Genomic DNA, 27489 nt, shown 5'->3' on the forward strand with positions numbered 1-27489 from the left:
TATGCTCTGCATTCTCAATACGACAGCAAAGTATTCATCTTCAACTCCATAAACGAAACGAAATAGAATGTTTGGGTTATAAATTGCAGTTGAAATACAGCAGGTATGGGAAAACAGATTATTAAGAAAAAAAAATAGCAGGTGGGCTCAAGACAACATTTTGCCAGAGTTTCAATTTTCCATATACTCTGCGTTTGTCCTAAATGTTGAGCCACCCTCTTTGCCATGAACAAATATGGTTGCTCACATTCACAGTAGTTTTACCGTCAGGACCAACGACATAATATGGCGAATCTTCGGGAAAATCAGATGGCATTTTCAACCAGTAGAGGCTTGGCTCCCAATCTACTCTTTTGAGCACCTTCAGTATTTCCTTCACCACAATTTGGGACCCTTCAGATGACAAATGGATTCCATCTCTGCACATTCGACCCGAAAATAAGCTTTTTACGCAATAGATGGAGACATTGGATGCTCAACATTTATGGCAATGACATACATTGTTCTGTAACACAATGAAGTATGAAATAAAACATCATTGTGGATTTTTTCTGCACTTACATAAAGCAAGTATCAGCCCAGTCATCTTTTTCTTGAATAGCAGTCCAAAGATTGATGGCCTCAACATCCATTTCTTTGCATAATTCTACTAATTTTTCAGAATATAAACAGCAGCCGTCATTCGTCCGCGCTTGATCATCTAAAGCATTTCTGGACAACAACGAGCAAAAGCAATTAGGTAACAAGATCAAAAACTGCACAAGAGCTCTTTTACTGTGGAGCTGTTGCAGAATTTTACCCGAAAACTTGACGGATTCTTGCTTCATTGACGGGCGGAGAGGTAAGACATATTACCCTTGTCTCATCTGAAAGACCCTGTGATTGATGAAAAATAATAATGAGCAAGGCTGTCCAGAGACATCACAATAACTCATTCAACAAAACTAGTGTTGAACAGACCCTGATGTGAGCTATCATGGTTTTCATGTTTTCGATGTATTCAGGAAGAGGAACATGAGAACCTATCCCACTGGGGTGAGGTTTGGTTGCATCATTGCCACCAAAATAGAGTATAACCAAAGAAGGCTGAACCGGTTCGTCCTTGGGGAAAAGCTTGTCCAGGGCTTGAAGAGCCATCCTCGTGTTCCAACCCGAGTATCCTCGCAGTAATACATCAGCCTTCAATAAGTAGCTCAAATTCAATCACGTAGCAGAAACTAGTTTTTCTAAGCCGAAGATAGGATTGACTCATCGATCTAATTTACTATCCAGGATTGTATTCAATATTGAACTAATTTTAAACACTGAATTAGAGACCAAATCTTAGCCATTCATTTTTCTAATATAATGGATAAAATAAATCAAGCAAATGATCTTACTTCATTTTATACAGACTTCATATTAGATTTCATTGCAGAAAGTGAGAATACCTTTCGAGCGTAGAGGTCGGCTAAAATAGCGCCCCAGCCTCCAACATTGAAGCTCATTTGGATAACTGATGATCCAAACAGCACAAACTGTGGCCGACGACAACCCACCATCTTCTTCTTCTTCTACGGCTTCAAATTCGCCTTATGAATTTAATTGATTTTTTACTTTTGAAGAAGAAGAAGAAGAAGAAGTTGGTGATGGTCGGCAATGGAATCATTTGGTGGGTTGGTGTAATCCTATTTTATTAGTTAGTTAAGCTCCAACTGCGAATCCACTTGTCATAATTTAATCATCAATTATTAAGTGTAATCCTTGGAAATGTATACAAGTCAACGATATGGTTTTTTCATATCAACTCCAGATTGTTATCTTGGAGTGTGGTGTGGAGAAGATGATTCGCTTTATTATTCTATTTCTTTTTAATCCAATTTGTTTAAAGTTAATTCTAATTTTAAAATTTGATCTAAGTTCCTAATTTTTAACAAGGAATAAATATTTTTAAATATATTTAATGAATGTAGAAATGACATAATATGTTTACTAAGTTTAATTAAGGATTTATATTTGGATTTTTATAAGATTTAGTATGAATCAATCAAGACCATTTTATCCGATTTTAAATAATTGGAGTAAGTAGTAAATAATAAACAAATGAAAAACAAAAACAGAGAAAATGTTGGGCCGGCCCAATCCATCTTATAACTATGCGATATCAGACACAATTTCAGGCTGCAAAGTTAACTTCATAATTTGGCAACAACACATATACGGATTATTTATATATGTACCTATCCTCATTAAATGTTACTTTGCTTTATATTCAAATGTTTCTAAATAAGGAGTAGTAATTTGGTAGCTGATTTAACGTTGAGTCGTGTTCATTGATAAATGTGAAAATGATTTGTCGTAATTTAAGTTACATGAATAAATTGTCGACACATCGATTGTGTCACACTAAACTCGATTGCAACCAAGTACAATCAAATAAATCAAAAATTGATCCGAATGAAATCTAATTTAAATACAGTAAAACGTTCTTCTTGATTGTGTGGTGCCCATTTCCCTTCCAATCTGTACGGTTTTTCTCGTATAAGTCTTTTTAAATTATTTATTAATTCTTTAGGGAATTCAGTTTTTTTTCCTAGTTGGACTAATGCGACAAACTTTAGACATAAAATAATTTTGTTTTTCTCCATTTTAACATTTGAAATTCGTGAATGGTGATACTTATTTTGATATAGACTTTCATGCATATAAATTGTATGGCGTGCCATGCTTCAACGCAGTACCAATGTAAGTTTGAAAAAGATTAAAATAAAAATGATTTAAACTTAAAAAAAATTATGAATTTTTTATAAATATTCATTTTGCTAATATTTCCTTTAACGAATTTAATTATAAGAAAGTTAATATAATGGTGCGTTAAAATGACAACACCTCTTAAAGTAACATCATACCATCATTCCTAGCCAATCATTTGTACACGTGGACAAATAATCAGCTGTCATGTGGCAATCATAAAAAATGCTAAGGGTAAACTTTCTCAGCCATCAATATCTAATACACTATACAACAATATCCAATACACTAGACAACAATTTACAGTAATTTTTTTTCGGCTAGCAATATCCAATATGCTAGACAGTAATCTATAGATTGTTGTGTAGCGTTTATACTATTGTTGTGTAGTGTTTATAATATTGCTGAATTCGTGGTGTCATGATGTCACTTTAAGAGGTGGTGTCATTTTTAACACAGACCAGTTAATATAAAATCAAAGATACTGAAGCTAGAGTTCACTTAGTTCTTGGTTTTGAGGCAACAGACACATCGAATATTATATGGGATATGACCTGAAATCTATTTTCACAAAATATACTAGGCTCATTATGTAATTTCCTATGTTTTGAATAAGCAATTTCGATATATTACTATGACATGGGACTTTTTCGTAATTTCGGAGATACATAAAACAGGTCGGGAAATCAAGAGAGATTACAATAATAAAAGCTTTTTAAAATCAGGCCGAGAAAGGTATTTAGGGACGATGGTAATCAAGAGAGATTACAATAATAAAAGCATTTTAAAATCAGGCCGGGAAATGTATTAGGAATAATGGTAATCAAGAGAGCAATAATAAAAGTTGTGATTGGCCACTAACTTTTGAAAAATACAGTCTAGTGGCCATCACAGCTCTTTCACTTTCCTTTAAAGTTAGTTTGTTGTTTTTGTTTGCTGAGGGCATACCTTAAAAATAACAGCACCAGTTTAAACGGATTAGAGCAATTAAAACGGCAATAACCCATTTTCTCAAAATAAATTTTTTACATGTGTAACTCTAATTAACTCGATCAGTGTTTACTACTATTAATTAGGTATGATGAATAATTCGATTTTGATGGTCAATTTTTATTGCGGTTTGTCAATGTATTTTATTGTTACTTAGTCTTTTTCAATGCAATTGTTGTACATCAATTAATTAAAATAGAAAGGTTTAATTATTGCATTGTTGTACATCAATTAATTAAAATCGAAAGTTTTAATTATTGGTTGAAGAGTTAGTATCCCTAGTGCATGAAAAGTCTCCCAATTTTTTGTTTTATACAATCAACTTGGAAAATCATTTCAACTTTAACATCACTTTGCTTAAATGGTGACGTAGGGTTCATGCATGAAGTTTACCAATTAATAATTTTTACTTTTGACTAAAATACAAGTTATCACTATTTCTTCAATTATTAATATTGGCCTGACTCCGAGAAAAATTATTCTTTCAGAAATCAAATAATTGTTTTATTGATATGAAATTGCTTTTGTTCTTGGGATACTCATATTTTTTGTTTGTGGTATATGGATATGCGTCTCTATTTCAAGGTTTTCGTCGGTTATGCTTGATTTAATCCATTGTGTTGTGGAGTAGCATATTTGGCTACTTTAAGATTTTATTTATAGTTTTCTTATTATATTTAGTAGATAATGTTAGAACACATACACGTATATTAAAACATGCATATAGTTCATCTCATATTATGTTCACATATTTTGTTAGTGGCTTCAAATTCCGATATTTATTTATACTTATATAAAAGGGGAGATTTCAGGTTAATAACATGAACACCATTGAAATTACTGTAAAACATGTTATATTTTTTTATCGTTATTTTTAATATATAAAATGAAACATTTTTTTAATTTTAAATATAAAAATTTAAAAGATTTACACTTACTATCATATCATACCTTTATGTATGGTCGCTTCTAATCGCCCACACTTAATTAGTTAGAATTCAGATCGCTCTGAATTATAGAAGCTTATACTAATTGTTTATCAACTCTCATTTTTGTATTTGCTGAATTTGATTTAATTTTGTTATTGATGCATGGCAATTTTGAGCAAATCTGAGTTATTTGTGAGCTGATGCAAAAGGAGTTATTTGTAGTCGGTCTGATCTCTCACTATTCATCTTTAATCGTGGCTCATATATCTTTTAGCATATGTTGATGATATAATTTTGAACAAAAAATTCATTTGATGGCTTGAAATCTTTCATCTCTCATCTTTATAGAGAGTTTTCCATCATTGGCCTCGGAAAACTTAAAGTCATTTTATACCCATTTGGATATTTTCTTGAATAAGGCTAAATATGCTCGTGATATTATTCAACAAGTATCTCTTGAAAAATCAAAACTTGTCTCTACAACCTTGGTCGCAGGTTGCCAACTTTCGACATATGGCTCGACATATGGCCGACATTTGAGGATCTTACTTTATGTCGACCATTAATCAGATTACTATAATAGTACCTCACTATTACATATCCTGATTTATCGTTTGCAACAAATTGTGTTAGTCAGCATCTTCAACCTCTTATTGTTGCTCAATGTCAAGCGGTAAAACAAATTCTACGTTACGTTAACCATACTCCAACGGTTGCCCTATGTTTTACATGCAACTCTTCGTTCTCTTTTGTTTCATATTAAAACGTTAATTGGACTCGTTGTGCTGAAACTAGGCAATCTACCAATGACTATTATATTTTTCTTGGCATTAATCTCTTACAGTGCTAAGAAACAACCCATAATGTCTTGTTCTAACTGTGAATCCGAGTATCCAGCTCCTGCAATTACAGATTTTGAAGTAGTGTGTGTGCTTTAACTCCTTCGTGAGTTTTAAGTCGAGCATTCTTCTTGCCCGACTTTTTATTCGGACAATAATAGTGTTATCTTTTTCAATTATAACCCGACTTCACATAAACATGTCAAGTACATTGATATTGACTTCAACTCGTTTCCAATAGCATTTAGAGACTCGATTTATATCATCTGACTTACAAGTCCAAATATTTTTACAAAAGCTCTCCACCATCCTCAGTAAATATTTTTTTTGGACAAGCCACGTGGTGGACCTCATCCTAAGTCTTGCTTGAAGAGGAATGATAGCATAAAATCATGCAAAGATTTAGTATGATTGTATTATTTTGTGCTTAATAACAAGATATTGTATTACTTTCCTTATTTAGTTTATAAAATCTTTCTTGGTTTATCTCTTTCCTTATTTAGTTTAGGAAATCTTTTTATGCATTGTAAAATGTGATGACTATCCTATTTAAATACTTTATTCGTCTAAGGTAGTTGAGTTGTATTCAACTACGACTTGTCTTAGGATAGTTGGGTTGTTGTTTTTTGGCAAAATATTTACTTTCTAGTCTCTACTACTTTATTCTCTTTTTTTACAATACCTTATTCTCAATCATACTTAATTCTCTCACCATTTTAACTTTAAATATTACTCCATTCGTCCACGAAAAATAGACCACATTTGTCATTTTTAGATGTCCACGGAAAATAGACCAAGTTTAAAAAAGGACCCCACATTTGCTACCTAACACAATTAAACACTACTAATAATATGGACCCTACATTCCACTAACACTACTTCTCTCTTACTTTTTTTCTTTCTCTCTAACTTTACCAATTCCACATTAAAACCCGTCACATTCACAATGTGGTTTATTTTTTGTGGACGGAGGAAGTATTTTTTCAAATCTCGTGTCCGGAAGAAATGTGTTAGTTACCTTAAAATATTGAGGAAGTACCAATATATATAATGCTATCATCCAACTTTTGATCTCCATCATTTATTTTGGGGATTCTTTGGAAGAATGAATCTCATCTTATCATTAAAAGTTCAGTCTTACTTTAACACGACTACATGTTATTGTATCTTGAGAAATATTTAGACACTTGGGTACTTAGAATTACATACAGGTAAATACATTTCAGAAGCGAGCAATTAATTAGTTACTCCATCCGTCCTACAAAAGTTTTTCTCATTTTACCATTTTCGTCCGTCCACAAAGTTTATCTCAATTGGAATCTTTCCAAAAATAGATATTAAATACATCACTCGATCTCTTCAGTGTGAGATCCTTATTCTACTATACACCACCATTTAATACAAAGTTAAACAATTTCTTAAAACTCACACTGGGGTCAAACTGAGACAAACTTTGTGGGACGTAGGGAGTATTTAATAACAGTATGCGAATAATTTGGTTGTGAACTTGTGATGTTTGTAATAAAGGAGTATGCAAAAGTAAAATAGTACTAGTATTAAGTTTTAAGATAATCTGTCGTTTTAAAATTAATAAATAAATGCAGTAGCTTAATCCTGCAGCAACGTGTTTAAACATCACCAAAATAGTTATTATAACCACATTACTTCTTATATCATTATTTTACCTTTCTGTCATTACAAGTTAAAATCAAATTCTACACATATATATAGATAAGATAGTCATATCACGTAACTTTCCGCAACCGAATAAAAAAATAAGTTCCAAGTAACTGTCAAAAAGATCTGGTTGTTGCTGATACGAAGAATCACAGATGCACAACTCATGTTTGAAAATAATGATTTAGGTAAATTTTCTAGAAAGTGATTTACACATTTTATTCTCAATATACGTATATACCGTTACATTAACTAATACTATTTGCAATTATTTATTTGAGCACAATTATCGTTTGGATGCTTCTCATGTTTGTGGGAAATTTAATGGAGTTGTTCATAATTTGGTAATGTTAATGAAATGGACACTAGAAATCAATTTTTTTCATCTCGAAATTTATATACTTTCACGCTTTCAGTAGCTAAAATCAAATTTTGTTAGCATCCGCTTTGAAAGGTTGAGGGCATCCCCAACGCTAGGGGCCGGGCCACAAATCGCGAGTCCCAGCCCGGGATCAGGGTTAGACGGAGGAGAATCACGGCCTGGGCCGGTCCCGGGGCCGCAGTTGCGTGCCTGGGCCGCTCCCGGGGTCCGGCCCGGCTCAGGGTTACGCACGACGGGACGGGCCGCAAACCCCCAATTTTTTATTTTTTTGCCTATTTATACCAATTTCTTCAACATTCTTCTACCAATTTCTTCAACATTCTTCTACCAATTTCTCCATTTCTATCCTCTAACTTATTTCAATATTTTTTCTAGGACTTGTAATTTTTATTTTCTATGTCTTAATAATTTTTATTTCTAGGATTTGTAAAAAAAATTTCTAGGATTTGTAGTTTTCTTTTTTCGACTGAACAATGAATTTTCCCGGTTTTAATTGTTCGGCGTTTTTTTATTTTATGCGTAAAATAGGTTGAAATTGTGAATAGTGCAGTTTAATAGTTGTGGTCCGGGATGGGGCCTGCAGGATTAGAGCAGTTGTGGCTTTGGACTCAAATTTAGGAGAATAATAACGTGGAGGAGACCGAGGCCTGAACTGTGGATGGGGTTGGGGATGCTATGAGATAATTTACTTAGCTACATAGGTAAAAACTGAAATCGAAAAAAAGTAAAAACATAATCATGAATAGCAGATAGAACCACAATTAGTACTATAAGTTTGTTTTTGTACGAAAATTGAACCTACTTCCAACATAAACAATATGGACTTTGTAAAAAGCTAATAAATATAATCATTACTTTCTGTACCAAAATTGAACCCACTACAAAAATTATTTGAAAGTAACATGGAACAACCAATAAGTTAATAACGATATAAATTGTATTTTAATTTGTAACATGGTGATGCGTGGTTTGTAATATAGGAATTCAGATCACACTAATATAAGTAATACTTCCTCCGTCCTAAAAAAATAGACAAATTTGTAAATGACGCGAATTTTAATATTTAATTGGTAAATTTAAGAAAGAGATAGGAAAAAAATAGTTGAAATAGTATTAGCGGGTCGTGAGGTCTATAATATTAGTGGTGTGTAATTAGTTAAAAACGTTTTATATTTAGAGCATCTGCAACCTGAATCTTAGCCACCTCCATCTCGTCTCGCTGAGACGAGATGGCTAAGAGACCGGGTTGCGAGCAATTGGTCTCGAAAAAACTCTTTTGGGGGAGATATTATTGAGCCAACTCTCCACGCCCCTCCTCTTACATGGCGAGCTGGCATTGGATGGTGACGCCCACTCGCCGGCCTGTAGGTGGCGTCGAATTTTATTGATTTTAATTTTTTTTAATCAGAAAAAATTATCAAAATTAATTACTCCCTCTGTCCCAAGATATTAGATCCTTATTCTTTTTTGAGGTGTCCCAACATATTTGAGTCATTTCTATTTATGGTAAAAATTTACTTTACTACCAACTCCACTTACACCACTAAACAACATCTCCTAAATTCCTGTGCCCAAAAAAAGAGCTCTAATATCTTGGGACGGAGGGAGTATTTTTTTCCATATCTTGCAATGCTAAAGTCTATGACCGTTTTTTTTTTAAAAAACATTATTTTCGTATTTTTCTATGGACAGAGGGAGTATAAAATATATAAATTAATATTTCATCTCAATTTAAATTTAATTTGTTTGGAAAAAAATAAAATTGAATTGAAATTGTGGGACTCATGAATAGATAAGAGATTATATGGATTGGAGATGAAGGGTATCTTTTAAGAAGAAATGGAGTAAAAAGTGATGTGGAGCCCATAAATAGTGTTGAAATGAGATGAATTAGAAATAGAACGGAGATAAGGTTGTGGATGCTCTTAGATTTGGTCCAATTTCTAGAGACGGCTAAAAATGGTAAAACTAATGTATGTTTTAGAATCGAGGGAGTATGAAAATAAAATAGATAATAAAACTGCGTATGCAAATTATGCCCTTAAAAGTTGGTGTAAGGAAATTAAAATTGGGGATATTTGATGAAAACAAAAGAGGAAAAGAAATACTAGTAGTACTAGAAAGGAGAATAACAGAAATTCAGGAGAATCACATGTAGAGAAGTGCTGTTACAATCACTTTTTGCAAACACACGATAATGCAATGAGTGATCGGCAATAGCACATATAGAAGCACAACAAACAACCTATAAAAGGAGAACAAAATATTGCAGCTTCCGCGAAACTTCCTTATCTTGTACTTTTCCGGCCACACGTGCCACTCACACGTATCTACCTCGTATACATAATTTTTGTTTGTTTTCGTATTTATATATATCTCCTAGTTGAAGTAGGTGTTTGTTTGTTATTTCCAACTCGAGTAGGGTGAGATTTGCATGTGAAAAAGAGAAATCGAAAAATGGCTTCGGCATCGCCATCGGCAGAGGAGTGGCTGTTGGAGAACGGCGGCAACATTAAGGTTTTGAGCAAGGAGATGCGGAATGGCCGCACCGCGCACAATGTGTCGTCTTCGTCACTGCGCAAGAAATCGGATCGGGCGCTGCTTGCGGGTATTCGGGTCGGGTTTTTGAGGAGGTTTTTGGGTAATTTGCAAGAGGTTTTGCTTGGGACTAAGCTTTTCATTTTCCTCGTCGCTATCCCTTTCGCCATTGCCGCTAATTACCGCCATTTCGGAAGTGTACGAGATCAATTCAATTCATTTCCATTGAGTTAATGATTTTTTGAAAATATTAATTTTGCATTGCTACATTTGAATGTATGCAGCCTTGGGTGTTCGCTCTCAGCTGTCTGGGACTCATTCCTCTTGCGGAGCGTGTTACTTTTTTAACAGAGTAAGATTAATTAATAGTGCTCCACTACTATTCATTTATTTTCTAATAATTTCATTAATTAATTGTATAATTTGAATGTGCAGGCAGATTGCTCTCTACACAGGACCAACAGGTAATCATTTACTCCACTTATTAGATACTCCCTATCATTTTCAGAAATCGAATTGTAAATGTGTGTGGTCGGTATTAATTAGCTAGTAGAAATCCATGAATTAATATAGATACATGACAGACAATTGATAGACATGTTTGTAGAATAATCATTTTCGGTAAGAAATGACAAAAGTTGTTGATTTTTTTATTTAATTTGGGTTGCAGTTGGGGGGCTTCTAAATGCGACATGTGGAAATGTGACGGAGCTTGTAATTGCCATATTTGCTCTGATTCAAAACAAAGTAGCTGTGGTGAAATACTCCCTTTTGGGTTCAGTTCTCTCTAATCTCCTCTTAGTTCTGGGCTCCTCTCTTTTCTGTGGTGGCATTGCAAACATATCCAAGGAGCAAAAGTTTGAAAGAGTAACCGCCTCTACCTCTACTTAATTTTTTATGAATTCATTCATTTTCGCAAATTTGTCCATATTCATTAATAATTTAATTAATATTATCGTGCACGTGCTAATTCGTATATATAAATATATATATAGACAAGGTAGTCCAGTTCTTTAATACTGGTAAAATACAGAAGGGGTATTTGATACCAAATGATTAATTTATAAAAGTTGTTTTAACTTTTAACTTTGTGGCGACAGAAACAAGCGGATGTGAACTCACTGCTTTTGTTGTTGGGATTAATCTGCCATGTGCTGCCTTTAATGTTCAAGTATACCGGAAAATCCAATCCGGAACTAACGGCGTTTGCCACGCTGGCGTTATCACGTGCCAGCAGCATAATCATGCTCATAGCCTACTTTGGTTATCTCATTTTCCAGCTCTTCACTCATCGTCAGTTATTTCAAGAACAACAGGTATTTTATTGTATTTCAAATTGAAAATCAATATATTAATTAAATTGGTAATTTGAATTTTTTTAGTTACTCCAATCTCCAATCAAATTAATTTGACTAGTGATTTTAAAATTTTATTTAGGAGGAAGGCGAGGTTGAGTCGGATGAGGTTGAATCGGATGAGACGCCGGTGATCGGGATATATAGTGCCTTGATTTGGTTAGTTTTGATGACTGGGATTGTAGCGCTGCTGTCAGAATACGTGGTCGCTACCATCGAAGTGAGTACGAAGTTACCTTTTTTTTTGGGATTTTAACGAAATTAGTGTAATATCGATGAATTTGTTGCAGGCGGCGTCGGATTCATGGGGATTGTCTGTAGGCTTCATTAGTGTGATTTTACTACCAATCGTTGGAAATGCAGTAGAACACGCAGGGGCCATCATTTTTGCATTTAGGAACAAATTAGTGAGTTTTCTTATCACTTCAAAATTAATGAGTTATGTATCGAATCAAATAGATGCTTAATTTGTGTACTTTTGTGCCACAGGATATAACTCTAGGGGTGGCTTTAGGTTCAGCAACTCAAATAGCCATGTTTGTGGTAAGCTTATCTACTCTCACAAAATGATTTAGAGTAGTGTTTATTAGTTAAATTCACTTTAAACTCTAAGCTATGCCCATTTTATTAATCAATTAAATCTCAAATTATCGGCTTTAATTGTATCAAAAATATATTGCATCCATATTTCAGCCCTTCAAATTTTGATGTGGCACGCTGAATGACATTGTGTAATTTTTGTTAGTATTATTTATATGCTAATTTATTATTTTAAGTTTAATTAAATATTTCTTATAATTCGATTCATTTATATGTGATTTTTTTGTCAGATACCTTTGAGCGTGATAATTTCGTGGATAATTGGCGTGAAAATGGATCTTGATTTAAGTCTGATTGAAACTATTTCTCTTGGACTGTCGATACTCATAACATCGTTGGCATTACAGGTAAAATATTAAAGTCGACTTTATTAATTGTTCAAAACTACTTTTTGAATTTTTGATAGTGCTAAAGTGTGATGATATTTGGACAGGATGGAACCTCTCATTACATGAAGGGGCTGGTACTTTTATTGTGCTACTTTGTTATTGGAGCATGCTTTTTTGTATCTTGGGCTCCACTAAGTAAGTAAGCATTAATCTTAAATTAAATTGCACACCAAGTTCGTGGAGTATATTGATTTAATCGTTAACAAGCTTTCATTTTCTTTTGCAGACAACACCAACTTAGGATTTAGCTCAGAAATGGTGAGGCTTTGAATAAGAAAATATGTTACTACTACTATATAGTACTATATTCGTTTTTAAAAACTGTCTATGAAGCTGAGGTGAGTTGTAAATGCCAATATGCCGTGCCAATGAATAAATAATCTATTTCCTCTTTATATTATCGTATTCTATATGCATAGATTTATATTATAAATTAATTTTGGTGTTGTGTATGAGATGATATTTCCTTACATTACAAGAGTGGGCAATAAATATGGTTATAATTTACAATATAATGGGACACAACTTATATTGATACCGCTAAAAAGAAAAAGGGTGAAGTAAATATTATTTTGCATAATATTGTAGTTTTTCGTACTTTAAAATTTTCCTACATTTACTCTCTAAAAAGGAGTATTATTTTGCTTTAATTTTATATTTTTTCGCACTTTACAAATTTCCTACATTTTACTATCTAAATTTTACCTTCTTGAATACAACTAATATCCATACTCGTACATTATATTATATTGAAATTTAATCACATATGTTAGGTTTCAGTCCTCCGAAAAATATACTCCAGATTTACAAATACAAATACAACTATGAATCTAACTATACAATCAGATTTACAAGCTCTTGATCATGATGAATCAAACCTGAAACACTTAGCACACAGGTTAGAAGTGTTCAAAATCAGACACATAGTACAAAATTGAACGAGAACTAATACTCCCCCGTCCCACAAAAATATGATGTCTTTCCTTTTTAATTCGTCCCACAATAATATGCATTTTCTAACTGTAGAAAGTCTTTTCTATCTAATGAGGCATGACTCATTCTCCGCTAATAATACTTTAATAACTTTTTTTTTCTCTACCTCGATCTTACTTTATCAATTTTACATTAAAACTTGTGCCGATACACACACGAGTATGTAAAAAGTTCGTTAACTTTTGTTTAGAATCGTTAAATCAAGACATAGAGAATCTAAAATCGGTGGTCATTAGTTATGGAGACCAAACTGTTACACCAAATATATGAAATATATGAAGGATGGACCATCATACCGAGTGTATGTGAAAATGTACAGTATATTTGTTAACTTTGATAATCAAAGAGCATGAGTTATGCATGCCCCTTCCCATGCCTCAACTTATACATTTCTACATCTATCATTTCCTAATTTTTGCAGCGGACCACAACTGTTGTATTCTCATACCTCTTCTCTTACATCTACCATACCTTTATTTCTACAATTTAAATTTTAACTATTAATTTTTTAATTATCAATCAATTTATAGAATTAAAATAAAAAAACACTATAAATAATAAAATGCCTTTTATTTAAAAAATTACATTTGTAAAAAGACTAATTTTAATGCTATAATATGTTAATTCGATCGCCATTGTCATATTAATAATAGCATTATAGATATCGTTGTCGTTCAGATCCATTTGGATAGATTGATATTTTTATGGAAAATTATTGTATTTAAGTGAATTAAAGAATAAATGAAATGAATGTGAAAATATGATTTTATTTATAAAGTTTGTTTGAAATCAAACCCTACCCACCCCAATCCAGCAATCCCCCCACCCCCAGCGGTACGGTGCCCGCCTCCGCAACAGAACATCGCCTCGTCGTCCCCTAGACCTACCCACACCCCAGTGTCATCCATCTTCTAAACTCCACCCGGTGCCCCACCCATCTCCTCTAGTAACGCTGGGGTCCCGGATACCGCACCCCTCGAAGCGGTCCAACACCCTCCCTATAGTAGTATTACTACTGGCGGACCTACATACAATGGGGGAGGGGCTTTAGCCCTTAATGAATTCATTTTTTAAACTTTTTTCTACTATAAAGTTCTAAAATTTATTCATATTTTATACATATTATTATATAAAAGCCCCTATTAATAATCCAAAACTACATACAAATTTATTTTTAAGATAAATTTTGAAAATTTAGCCCCTACTCACATTTATTTATGCGTCCGCCACTGCGTGTTACCCATTGACTCAACTTATTTTAACACAATTATACCCGCAAGTGTACGGGGCTAATGTAGCAAATAGTAAGCAAAGAGTATCGTATCCACAGAGACAATCAGTGTCAACCTAATTACCACGAACCAACCTCAACTACTATCTAGATGAATCGAAAAGTTTGGGTTTTCTAAATCTACTTAAAAGCAAGATAAAAACAATTAAAAACAACTAGAGAACTGAAAGCAAATAAGAAAACGAATGTAGATCAAGGATGAGAAGGGTAGAATCCTACGGGATCGATAACAACTATCATATGCTCAACTAACTTCCTAACTATACCAACAAAGGGTCTCAAGGGTTATTAAGCTATCACTAAGGTAAAACTATATCTTTTCTCAAAGTATATAATTTGTAGATTGCTACCTAGAACCGAAGTCTCCTTCCTAGAACTAAGGCAACAACTCCTAATAGCTCCTAAGATACTTAGCTTCATTCAAAGGCTCAAATCTTTCGATTATATTGGCAAAGACGTCAATTTCTTCTCTTTCAAATTAAACTACTCACTTCTCAGTTCTTGTAGTAAAATCCACATGCATTTATAAGGTGATCAGCCAAATAAATGTATAAGCACAGAAGAAATCAAAATAACCACATGAGCCAAGGCATAGAAAAAGGAAATCAATTAAACATAAGAATCATTGTATCTCCCCCGTAGAACTCTACGAAGGATTTAGCTACTCATGTTCATCACAAAAGTCATAGAAATATTCAAAGAAATATTCAAAAACATTGTTTGAACAAGAATAAAACTAAAAGTAGAAACTCCTAGAATTGGATTGGGCGGATTGGAGGCCTCGTCTTCAATCTTGCGATGAATACTCGTCCTATGCTCGTTCTTCTCTTCTTCCTAGGTGAAAAAGTGGTATTTTTTGGGGTAGGAGGCGTGTAAGGTGTGTTTGGAGGCGTGTAAGGTGTGTTTGGAGGCGTTTCCTAGGCATATATATACCTAGGGTTGACTTTGGGCCCGAAATAAGCTATCCGACGAAGCTGGCGGGTCGCCAGGTTGGGTGTGCGTCGAAGCTGGCGAGTCGCCAGCTGCTTACGGCGTTTTTTTCGTGTTTGCTGGCGGGTCGCCAGGTTCGTTTGCATGCGAACCTGGCGGGTCGCCAGCTATGTCACTGCTCTGCGCAGTCTTGGTAAAACGGCCATAACTTCTTCTACTGAACTCCGATTGAGACGTTTAAGATATCCACGTGAAGCTCTTTCGAAGACGAAGAGAATGGTATGCATTACATGCGAATCGGACTTCAAAATCTCCAGATAAGCTGTCTCGAACATTGAGCAGCTGCACATCCATATATTTTGTACATTTTTCTACACATTCTTCACAAAATGGTCAAAATACCAACATAATAGAGAAATAGCTATAACCATGTCTTAAAGTACACAATATATGATCAAAACCAAGTAAAACTACCCTCTAAAATCATGTAAAATCCAGGGGAATCACCCAGGCTCTAAAGCATTTTCACAAATAATCCACTATACAAAATTATGGTTTTATTTGCTTCGGTATTTTGACTTATTGTTCGATTGCTCTTTGATAATGGGCCTAAGAGTTGGGCCTTTAAGTGGGTCTCATGGAATATTAGTAGTAAATTCGATTGTGATTTGTGAGTTTGTTATACTAGTACTTTTCTCTTTTTTTATTTATAATGAATATATTAGTTCGCACTTTAATAATGGACACCTCAATAAACGAAAAAGAATAATTTAATCTTCCTGATCATTCAGCAATGCCAATAAAATTAGACAATTCATTTTCATGAACTCGAATTTGCATGAGAACGAGATTGAAAAGTAATTAAAAAAATGTGCCATGACATCAAACCCACTAAATCAATCAATCATAGAGTCAAATATTTTCTCGGTCCACAATTAAATTTCATATTTTTCCTTTTCTCATTCATCTGTTGATAAATACTTCATTCGTTCCATAGTAATAAAGACATTTCATTTTCTACATTTATTTTAAAAAAATGATATTAAATAATTAAATAGAGAGAGAATAAAGTAAAAGAAAAAATAATATAGAGAATAATCTTATCTACAATATTATCTCTCTTACTTTACTTTTTCTCCACTCTAACTATTTATAATTATTTTTTCAAAATGAGTGCGCAAAATGAAATGCTTCTATTACTATGGAACGGAGGGAGTATTTAATTTTACTTTTATTATACTCCCTTCGTCCGCGAATAAGAGTCTCATTTTTTCATTTTGGTCCGTCCGCGAATAGGAGTCCCGGTTCATTATTACCATAAAATGGTAAATATGCCTCACATTCCACCAACTCATTCCACCAACTCATTATTTAAAACTAATATATACAAATGAGACCCTTACTCCACTAACTTTCTTCCACCCATTTTTTTCTTAACATTTCTTAAAACCCACGCTGGAAAGAAATGAGACTCCTATTCACGAACGAATGGAGTATTTGGTGAGTGGATCCTATGTTCCACTAATTCATTCTACTCACATTATATTATAAAACCAATATATAAAAATGAGAGTTATGTTCCACTAATTTTATCTACCTATTTTATTTTACAAAGTTAAATAATTTATTAAAATTGTATCGGTCAGAAACATTTAATAATGGAGGGAAGCAGTAGTTAATTGGTGAATAAATTATCGATAACCTATCTTACCTTTACCGCAAAAATAATTAATAAGATAAGGTACTCACCTCATCTATACTCCACGAGAGAAAAGCAGACGAAGACTGATATACTTTAATCAATGTTAATATACTAGTATTACACGAAAAAAATAACTACTCAAGTCATAACGTTTTTCACACCATTAGTTCATCTTTCTCAACAAAAATAAAAAATGAATTTTCTGTAATTAATAGAATAAAAAAAAAGGAGTAGTTGTTCAATAAACCCCCAACGCATCTCCCTCTATTCTTTAAACTCCATCTCTATTGATACCTTATCTGTAGAGAGGGAAACGGCGCTTAAACCCCTCTTTCCCAAAATGACCGATAATTCTCAACCTACATTCACATGGCGGGAAATTCCGGGCCTTCACCCGACCCGCTCAGGCGGCCTCCGCCTCCGCCAATGCAATTCCAGACGCTTCGGCGATGGCAGAGGGCCTAATTTTGCCTGTATTTCGCTCGCCGAGAAGAGGGAGGACAAGGAGTTCTCGCCCTCGTTCGATCAGATTTTGAAGCATCCACTCGCTATGGTTGCATTGGTCCCCAAAGACGCCGCTCTCTTCGCCGCCGGGGCTATTGCCGGCGCCGCCGCCAAAACCGTTACTGCTCCGCTCGACCGTATCAAGCTTCTTATGCAGGTTACTTATGCATTTAATTGTTCCTCTTTCAATTTGGGGGAATTTCTTATTCGGTCAACGTCTTAGTTTTCAGCTGAAGCTCTAAATTTCCTTCCAGCTTTCTCGGTTGGTTTCAGAATTCCGAATTGTAGAATTGTTTTTTCAATCTGAATTGCACCCGCAGACAGTTTTAATTAGAATATTGAGCTGTTGTTTGTTTGAAAACATTAAATTCCAACAGCGCTAAAGGAAAAAGAAAGAATCTCTCAGAATTTGAACAAATTAACATACAAGCTCATAGTGGTTTTGCTTATTCATTTCCCCTCATTTGATGCAGACTCATGGGCTTAGAGCTGGACAAGATGGTGCGAAGAAGGGAATAGGTTTTCTTGAGGTATTCTGCTTGCATCTTTATTGATGCTGATAATATTGGCTGCTTGATTATCACCACTCCACTTCTATTTTTTTTTAACTGGCACTTGGAAGATTAGTGCTGTCTGACATTGCTTTTATAATGTTATTTTATTTTATTTTTTTGTCTATTTGCTTAAGTGTGAGAGACCTTGAAACTTGAGAGCATAATCTTGATGTGTCACTGTTTCATTACATTTCACCATAATTATGTTAAGAGAGTCACAACTGTTATGCAAGCCCTTTTTTCTTTTGTTTTGTTTTCTTTTCACTTTTCTTACTTGGAGGCATACACAATTAGCTGGCATACTTCTGTTATTCTGATTAACTATGATTTTCATGTTTAAATTTCTTTTATCTTATTTGCTGACATAGCAATATTCCCTTGTTAGCTTCTGTAGCCATCTAGTACTTTCTTACTGTTACTATACTATTTCTTTAATGTAGCTTCTTCATTTGCTGCACAAGAGTCTCATACTTTACAATCTTTGGTATTTTCATGTAGGCTATCTCGTTGGTCGGAAAGGAAGAAGGGCTAAAAGGTTACTGGAAAGGGAATCTCCCTCAGGTTTGACCTGAAAGAGCTACTCTCTGTGGCTATATATTTCTGATCCAGAAAATGAGATTTTTTTGCTTTCAATGGTGTAGGTGATTCGGGTTATACCTTACAGTGCAGTTCAACTTTTTGCCTATGAGTCATACAAGGTATGTTGCAACCATATCCCAAAAGAAGCATAGCATAATTGAACATGCGACTTTACTGATGCAATTGATGATTTCCGTTTCTTCAGAAACTTTTCCGGGGAAAGGATGGTGAACTCTCTCTAATTGGAAGATTAGCTGCAGGTGCTTGTGCTGGCATGACTTCAACTTTCGTAAGTAGGAAATGGATTTGAAATTTAACATCACACGAATTTCTCGATTGGCAATTGCTTGAATATTGTTCTATGAAAAGAACATTTGAACTTAGTCAAGTTAAGAGTTGGAACGCCGAAGGAACTACTTTTACTATTTGCTGAGGGTATGCAGTGGTATCTCAGTTGCTATATTTATCCAGGTTACATACCCGCTTGATGTCCTCCGTTTGAGGTTAGCTGTTGAACCTGGCTACAAAACAATGTCACAGGTAAAACAACTTTCTCTATGATGCTTTATGCAAAGAGAGGACTCAGCGAATGTGGCAAAACCTCACATCCGTCCTCTACACTTTGCAGGTTGCTGCAAACATGTTGAGAGAGGAAGGATTTGCGTCATTTTATAATGGTCTAGGACCTTCTCTTATTGGAATCGCACCTTATATTGCAGTGAATTTCTGCGTTTTTGACTTGTGAGCTTCCGCTCAGCAGTTTTCTTTTTCATTTGTGTATTTGCAAAATGAGACGAATTTTCATACATAAATCTGAATGACAGGGTGAAGAAGTCTCTCCCGGAAAAGTATCAGAAGAGGACTGAAGCATCCATGGTGACTGCACTAGTGTCAGCGACTGTAGCTACACTCATGTGCTATCCTTTGGACACTGTTAGGAGGCAGATGCAACTGAAGGGTACCCCTTACGTGACCGTTTTGGATGCCATTCCAGGTAACGTTAGTTACCTATATGTTACATGTACGCGTGAGGGCAGAATGATAGGAGAACAACTTACTCGATTGTGATGCTTTAAGCTGTGATTATGAAAACTGTCTTATCCTACAACATTCAATTTGTTTTTTACTTTTTAAAGAATATTAGAGCCATCTTGTTCTTGCTCTTAAGCTATTGTATTTGCAATTCAATTCGCCATCTAGGTGCCACTTCAGCTTTTAGAAACTCTGAGGAAATATAGAGTTTGTATTTTCTGGGATAATTTTGGTGTTCAGTCATTAGTTTGTGATCTAGATATGCAATGAAGATACATGCTACTACTTTTTGGCCATAGAAATGCTGATAATTGCAACAAATTTTCTGAATCAGGTATTGTGGCTCGCGATGGTTTAGTGGGACTGTACAGGGGTTTCATCCCCAATGCATTAAAGTCTCTTCCCAACAGCAGGTTATTCTCTCTCCTTTCCTTCTCTCTCTGTACATGACCGAGAGAACTTAGAATTTTGAAATGATGTTATTTCCTTACCAAACCTTATACAGAAAGGGATTCAACAGAATACCATGTTTCAAGAATAGTTGCTCATTATCAATAAATTGACTCAACTTTGGACTTAGTTGTCTGAAAATCGGCTTTCTTCACGAGACAGCACTGATAGATTCCTTGTATCTCTCTGTTGCAGCATAAGGCTTACTACATTTGACAGTGTGAAGCGTCTTATCGCGTCAGGGGAGAAAGAACTTCAAAGGATTATGGTGGAAAACCGCAAGAATGCAGATCAAAGTGCTAGTGACAATGGATCTAGTTAGCTTTGCTTCGTCATCCCTAGCTCGCAGTCAGTATCTATCGTGCACAACGAGAAGCTCTTTTATTTTTGAAGGAATTAAAGGTGAGATTGAGCCTTAGGTTTTAACTGTACGAACCAGAACCCATTTTTTAGTAATACAATATTGTTCTACTAGTGTAACTTGAAGTGTTACATCTTACAGGGCATCTTCGAAGATCTTAGAGAGACAGAGAGATAGAGTTTATATTTTTTGCAGTCTACGTTTTATTTTCATTTCATGTGGGTATATATCATATAGGCATTTTTATTGTCGTCGGAGTATTATTTTGAGATCTTATATATTCTCAACATTTACAATGCAATTAGTCTTAAGATACGGATCTCAAGATTCTCAACATTAAATATGCTCTACTGCTGTCCCATTGTAACATTTGTTATTCCATCACCACTGGCTACTTGGTGAAGGAAATGGATCAAGGTTTATTAATTTGATGTAAGACTTAATTAAATTTATCCAAATATTGAAAGTACAATCATTGTAGAAGTTTTTATTATCAGTGGAAGATATGAAAGAAAGATTTGTAGCTCGAGTGAAGCATTCAATTCTAAATACATACTAAATTCATATGTACTATACTAAATTTGTAAAAAATAGACACGTGTTACTCCCTCTATAGAGGCATTTTTTTCGGCACGAGATTTAAGAAATTGTGTTAAAAGTAAATTAAATAAATGAAGAATAAATTAGAAAAAGAAAAATATAAAGAGATGAAGAGGAAATAAAGTAAAAGAGAAGAAAAATTGTGTTTTTTTACTAAAGTAGGAAATGACTCAACTGCAGAGGGACAAAAAATAAAAAAAGGCTTACAACTCTGCTATAGAGGGACAGATGGAATACCATTTTGGGTAGTCCAATTTATTACTTTATGAAATTATTTAATAAGTGGTACTAATTCAATTTCAAATTATTATTTTATTTTTAATATAAAAATTTAATTTATATAATCATTATGAAATTATTTAATAAGTGGTACTAATTCAATTTCAAATTATTATTTTATTTTTAATATAAAAATTTAATTTATATAATCATTAAATGAAGTTGGAAATGAATTTAAAGTCCAAATCCACAACAAAATGGGCAATAAATGTTGTTATCACATCGGATAAATATCGTCTCTCTCTTCAATTGAATTTATCTCTCTCAGTTCCTCACGCAGTCAGCCGTAATCCCAAATGGGAATACTATCCCGCTAAATTACAGCGAAAAGTAATTATTCAAAATGGCTTCGCTGCGATTGAGCTGCCAGAGCTTCAACTTCAGCTCCTGGCAGAGTCCAAATCCGGCGAGAGTTGACCGGTTTAAGATTTTGTGCAGCAATCTACCCCATTCCGCCCGAGCAGAAGACTCGCAATGTAAAAAGTAAGATCATCTGCCTTGTGTTATTACCAGATTCGCTTCTCACTCCAATATCGACCTTTGGAGCGAAGGAGAGGATAAAACCTCCATCAAATACATGATTCTGCCCGTTTTGTACGCTTTTGCTGCTTAATTGCAGGGAGGATAACGAAGCGCCATTCGTTTTGCTGGAGAAATACGGAAATGGCACATCCAAACGGTAATTGCTACTTAATAGAGAAGTTCTATTGAATTTAGATTGGTTTTGTGTTTAATTATTTTACTTTGCGCTGAATTTTTGTGTTTATGCTTAGGTTATGCAATTATGTGATCAGTGTTTTTGTTATTGCTAAACTTGGTGAATTAGATCGTGTACATTAGTCGCTTTATACATACATAGAAATATACAATGTGTATACTCTTGTTTTCATGTGAAAATCTTCTCTAGATGCCTGCTTTGGTATGGTTCATTGCGTGTAGCATTTAAAAGACCGTGTGGTTTTTAGATCAGAAATTAGATTGTAATACACCACTTGTTTATTCTGTTTCTCCAGCTTCATTTTAGAATCTGATCTGCTAATTAGAACCGTTCTCGAGGAGGATGGTTCGCCCCAAACCAATGTGATGCAAAACTTGCACGCTGAGGAAAGTGACGATTACTTGTCTTGGCTTCCAAAAACCATCAAAGCTTTTATCCTTCCTGCAGGTTTCCCAGGTTGTATATCTTGCTTGCAAGAATTGTTCATTCTTATGAAAAAATGTGCTACTGATGCATTTTAGTTGAACCTGGAGTAATCTTTCAGCAATTCAGTTCTTGATATGGTGCAATGCAACTCAAACCCTGTGATACAGATTCAGTGTCAGATGATTACTTGGAGTACATATTGCTCCAGTTCCCAACTAATGTTACAGGGTGGATATGTCATACACTGGTCACTTCCACTCTTCTTAAGGCATGTGAAACTAACTCAGGCCGGTAATTTAGCTTGGGTATGTTACATAGCAAAAGCTAGTGGGCATGCAGAAACCGCTATTTGGATCGTCTATTACCGTTGACATAGTATATTAGAGCTTCTCTTTTGCAATTCACTGTGTTCAGTTCAGTTTCTCGTCCTGCTGTTATTAAAGCCATTGTCAGATTTCCTTTCGAATTGGGAATATTCTGACATGAGTTATTTAAGCAGCCTGTGCCAGCAAGATTAGTACTCGATTATTGGTACTAATATCTGTGGTGAAAATATAGGCTGTTGGAGTAGGGTCATTTTCAGGAACTACAGCAGCAGCTTCTGCCGCTGCTATTAGGTAATTGCTTGGATCCCTATTCAATGACTATATGTTCACTGTTTAGTGTTGATGCCCATCTGTTTGTGCTCGCAGATGGGTGTCAAAGGATGGCATCGGTGCTCTTGGCCGTTTATTCATAGGTCTGGCTATCTTTCAGAACTCTAGAAAAACCATTTCGTGAACATGCAAGTAATTTTTTTTTTTTTGTGTCAGGTGGAAGATTTGGTAACCTTTTTGATGATGATCCAAAACAATGGCGCTTATATGCAGATTTTGTTGGCAGCACTGGGAGGTTTGAGTCTTATGGATATAATAGATAAATAATACTCCCTCCGTCCCCCATTAATTTTCCACTTTTGCTATTTTCGTCCGTCCCACATTCCACTAACTTATTCCACTCACATTTTATTATAAAACTAAGTATATAAAAGTGAGACCCATATTCCACTAACTTTTTCAACCCACTTTCCTTCATATTTTTTTAAAACCCTTGCCGGAACCAAAATGGACAATTATTATGGGATGGAGGGAGTAGTACTTGTTTGTAGTAAGTCATGTTCTTTGATGAGAAGTGGATCCTTCCATTGCAGCATCTTTGACCTCAGCACCCAGCTATATCCTGCATACTTTCTACCTTTGGCATCACTGGGAAATCTTGCCAAGGTAAAGTTGTTGAATATAGGATACAAAAACATGATAAATGAGATCGAGCAAGTACATGTTATATCGTTTTATGAAGTCCAGAAGATTGTGAAAAGTATGTCCAGAAATGTAGTGTTGTTTAGTATTTTTTCTATTTCTGCAGGCAGTAGGTAGAGGTCTAAGAGATCCTTCATTCCGTGTGATCCAAAATCATTTTGCAATCTCTGGGAATCTGGGAGAAGTATCAGCCAAGGTAGAGCTTTACCTAGTTCTGTATTCCCTAGTTAGTTATATTACATTGGGCCATGACACACTTTGCTTCAGAAATTGAATTTCAAACCATTTTATTGATTCTGTGGCAATAACATAAAGTGACTATACTACGCATGGAAATTTCTGAATTTTGGTCGTGAGTTTTATTTGGGAGCTATTACTCTGATTTGGTAATGTTGCTTAATTTTATGGTAAAATTGGCAGGAGGAAGTGTGGGAAGTGGCTGCTGAGCTGGTTGGGCTTGCTTTAGGCATACTTGCTCTGGTATATTGAATCGCTCCTGCCAAAAAACATTGATTTGAACATAATTCTCAGTTTACCACAATTACTTTTCAATAGCTTACTTACTCAAAATCACAATTTTAGGACACGCCTGGATTTTCAACTTCATATCCTACATTGACACTCACATGGCTTGGAGTGCGTCTTCTTCACCTATGGTTCCGTTATCTGTCCCTCTCAGTTCTGCGGTTTAACACGGTGCGGCATGATTTTATATCTGCTTTGTGAAAAGTGGATAGCAAATTCCACAATGTGATAAATTTGCCTAAATAATGAAACACGTCTTTGCTTAGCTATATCAGTTTTCTGACAGATAAATCTCAAGCGTGCACGGATATTGGTGAACTCGCATATTTCATCGCAAAAGATTCCTGGTAACACATGGTCTTCTATAAATTTTGGCATTTTTTTCCAACAGTGCTGGAAAAGTTATCATTGGATCAGGAATCAGTGACTGCAACAAGATGGAAAATATATTGGTATGGGAAAAATTTCTTAAACCAAAAATTACTTTTGGTGTGCCCTTGGAAGAGATGATTAATGGCAACAAACCTGGCTCCCTGGTATGATCTTTTCATTCCTTATTTCAGTTTAAAACACCAGCTGAATTCTGCAGTTTACACTACAAAAGTATAATATCAGATGTATCATGATGTCATAACATTGCCCAAAAATATAGTTAAGTAACTAGATATTTTCCCAGAAACAAAGAACTGTTGCTATTTATTTATTCATTCAAATTTGGATTGAACCTTTTATATATCTTTCTGAACAGGTGAAGATACTTCTCAAACTCTATACAAAGGAGAAATATTTTCTTGTGGTGAACCAACCCGGAACAGAATTTGAGATCTTTGTCTCGTTCAAGGTAAGTGATTCTAGAGTAACTACCAACCTTCGTGTATTTTGTCAAATCTAATAAACACCCGAGTTCTTGCAGGAGGGAGCTACAAGTGTATCAGTCCTACGAAGTGTGTGGCAATCCTACTGGCTCCATCAAAATCGGAGCAAATCAGATGATGTCTTGAGCCAACTTGAGCAAAGTTTGATTGCTTTAAACGATACGTTTGATGATTTTTTGCTACAACTGGAAAGGACTGGATGGGAGACAAATCAGATGTATCTCAAGGTCCCTAAGGAAATTTCAATTCAAGAACAATCTCCAGCGTCGTCATAAGGTGACATACGAATTCCTAGTCTTGAATATTTGTTTGAATTGCCACGAAAAGATATTAAGTTATTGCCTTACTCCAACCTCTGAGAGTCGGTTGAGTTCCAGAATATGTGATGAAGAGATATTTTGAGCTCTTTATAATATACTTGCTATAGTAGAAGACTTTCGCTAGCTGACTTATATTGTTGTCTCTGTTTATTTGATTCTTTGTACTCATGTAATATTAGTCATACAAACAATTGGTTATTGAGATGTGCCACGTAGTTTTCAAAATCAAAAGTGTAAATAATTTTTTAAAGTAAATTAGTTGATCAACAACGTCGTTTTGGTCAACAAGTATCTACGTAGATAATCAATTTTGCTGAATATAGGTAAGTCGGTTCAGGTTGGGAATTTATGCAACCTGTCTTAAGAACCACGTTTAAAATTTGCATGATATAATAAAATACTATTGTCCCATGAAAGATGATCCATTCCTTGGATGAACAGTTTTATTTTGTGTATTAAGTGAAGAGTAAAGTAAGAGAAAATAAAATAGAGATTGAAGTGTTATTATTTTTAGCAATAAGTTATTTTGGTTCAGATAAATAAAAAACAAAAATGAGTCATATTTGATCAGATAGAGTAAATACTTCTTAATAATATTTCAAATATTATTTTCAGTAAAAACTAGACATAGTTAGCCAAGTTTAAAGTTTACAACCATTCATAACCCTCGTTCAATCCAAGGTCACCCAACCATTTGACCTAGCACGGATTTTAAGAAATGTATTAGAAAGTGGATTGGAAAAATTAGTGACATGTTTGTCCTATTTTTATATACTCCGTATTAGTTTTATACTACCCCCGTCTCTCAAATATTGACACACTTTGATCCAGCACGAGTTTTAAGAAATGTAATGGAAAGTGAGTTGAAAAAGTTGGTGGGATGTGGGTCCTACTTTTAAAGTATTAGTTTTATAATAAAATGTGAGTAGGAATGAGTTAGTGGAATATGAGGTTCACTACTAAAATGCTAAAAAGTGAAGTGTGTCAAACTTTCAGAGACGGACAAAAATGGTAAGCTGTGTCAAACTTTCAGGGACGGAGGTAGTAATAAAATGTGAATGAGAATGAGAATGAGTTAGTGGAATGTGAGGTCCACTGCCAAAAATGGTAAAAGTGAATGATGACAAATTTTAAGAGACGGAAAAAAATGAAATAAGTGGCAAATTTTTAGGAACATTGAGTGTACTTTTTACTTCTATCGCATATATCACTAGTTTCTGTCACTCTATATTTAATTCGTTCTCTCTCATAATCATCTTTATCTCTTGTTACACTTGCGCAGCATGTCGCAACTACTTTCTGCGATATTGATGTTAGCGCCGAAAAATTTGGTTGAAGCCGAAAAATTTCTATCCATTATAAATACGGAATCGTATTTTGTACCTCCGGTGAAAAATTCCTGCTTCATCACTGATTCTAACACAATCATAATATATTTTCATTTCACATAATATTAATAATTATAAGAATATAATTAGTTTTATATATTAAGAAATACTATATTAAATTAGATTAATTATGTTAAATTCTAAAAGTATAATAAAAGTTGGAGTATTCAATATTAATATGGGTATATAGTGAAAGCATATATAAAATCCAGCAAAAAATTAATAAATTAAAACT

General features: G+C 34.4%; 4 protein-coding genes across 9 annotated transcripts; 3 read left to right on the forward strand and 1 right to left on the reverse strand.

Annotated features, from left to right (window-relative positions):
* Positions 1-54: 54 nt before the first annotated feature.
* On the reverse strand, positions 55-1656 carry LOC125222303 (GDSL esterase/lipase WDL1-like). Its single transcript, XM_048124831.2, has 5 exons — positions 1431-1656; positions 961-1179; positions 800-876; positions 562-711; positions 55-419 (listed from the first exon to the last, which is right to left on the reverse strand). The coding sequence occupies exons 1-5, from the start codon at positions 1539-1541 to the stop codon at positions 200-202; spliced, it is 777 nt and encodes a 258-aa protein (XP_047980788.1). The 5' UTR covers positions 1542-1656; the 3' UTR covers positions 55-199.
* Positions 1657-9939: 8283 nt separating this feature from the next.
* Positions 9940-12824, forward strand: LOC125223212 (vacuolar cation/proton exchanger 3-like). Of its 2 annotated transcripts, none has more exons than XM_048126241.2 (11): positions 9940-10283; positions 10370-10437; positions 10521-10549; positions 10756-10952; positions 11186-11401; positions 11523-11660; positions 11731-11847; positions 11930-11983; positions 12271-12387; positions 12474-12568; positions 12656-12824. In XM_048126241.2, the coding sequence occupies exons 1-11, from the start codon at positions 10005-10007 to the stop codon at positions 12675-12677; spliced, it is 1332 nt and encodes a 443-aa protein (XP_047982198.1). In that variant the 5' UTR covers positions 9940-10004; the 3' UTR covers positions 12678-12824. The 2 variants fall into 2 exon arrangements, with proteins under 2 accessions (XP_047982198.1, XP_088919278.1); XM_089063152.1 differs by having other exon boundaries at positions 12474-12564.
* A 4776-nt stretch (positions 12825-17600) lies between these two features.
* Positions 17601-21140, forward strand: LOC125218232 (putative envelope ADP,ATP carrier protein, chloroplastic). Of its 3 annotated transcripts, none has more exons than XR_007175909.2 (11): positions 17601-18006; positions 18323-18379; positions 18902-18964; positions 19045-19101; positions 19188-19271; positions 19454-19522; positions 19611-19723; positions 19807-19976; positions 20349-20427; positions 20660-20866; positions 20952-21140. XR_007175909.2 is itself a non-coding variant. In XM_048119865.2 (10 exons), exons 1-10 carry the CDS (start codon positions 17686-17688, stop codon positions 20784-20786), a joined length of 1140 nt encoding a protein of 379 aa, XP_047975822.1. In that variant the 5' UTR covers positions 17601-17685; the 3' UTR covers positions 20787-21140. The 3 variants fall into 3 exon arrangements, 1 of the variants encoding a protein (XP_047975822.1); XR_007175908.2 differs by having other exon boundaries at positions 20967-21140; XM_048119865.2 differs by having other exon boundaries at positions 20660-21140.
* Positions 21141-21922: 782 nt separating this feature from the next.
* On the forward strand, positions 21923-25998 carry RUS5 (root UVB sensitive protein (Protein of unknown function, DUF647)). 3 transcript variants are annotated; one of them, XM_048127811.2, is made up of 15 exons: positions 21923-22187; positions 22324-22383; positions 22718-22878; positions 23016-23116; positions 23407-23465; positions 23541-23587; positions 23661-23739; positions 24038-24110; positions 24253-24342; positions 24567-24626; positions 24729-24842; positions 24958-25018; positions 25089-25207; positions 25420-25512; positions 25585-25998. In XM_048127811.2, exons 1-15 carry the CDS (start codon positions 22048-22050, stop codon positions 25819-25821), a joined length of 1494 nt encoding a protein of 497 aa, XP_047983768.1. In that variant the 5' UTR covers positions 21923-22047; the 3' UTR covers positions 25822-25998. The 3 variants fall into 3 exon arrangements, with proteins under 3 accessions (XP_047983768.1, XP_047983770.1, XP_047983769.1); XM_048127813.2 differs by lacking the exons at positions 21923-22187; positions 22324-22383 and having other exon boundaries at positions 22744-22878; positions 22967-23153; XM_048127812.2 differs by lacking the exons at positions 21923-22187; positions 22324-22383 and having other exon boundaries at positions 22744-23153.
* Positions 25999-27489: the final 1491 nt, after the last annotated feature.

Source organism: Salvia hispanica, chromosome 1 (genome assembly GCF_029641045.1).
Source record: "Salvia hispanica isolate PSC_SH4W2 chromosome 1, Shi_PSC_v1, whole genome shotgun sequence".
NCBI classification, from domain to species: Eukaryota; Viridiplantae; Streptophyta; class Magnoliopsida; order Lamiales; family Lamiaceae; genus Salvia; species Salvia hispanica.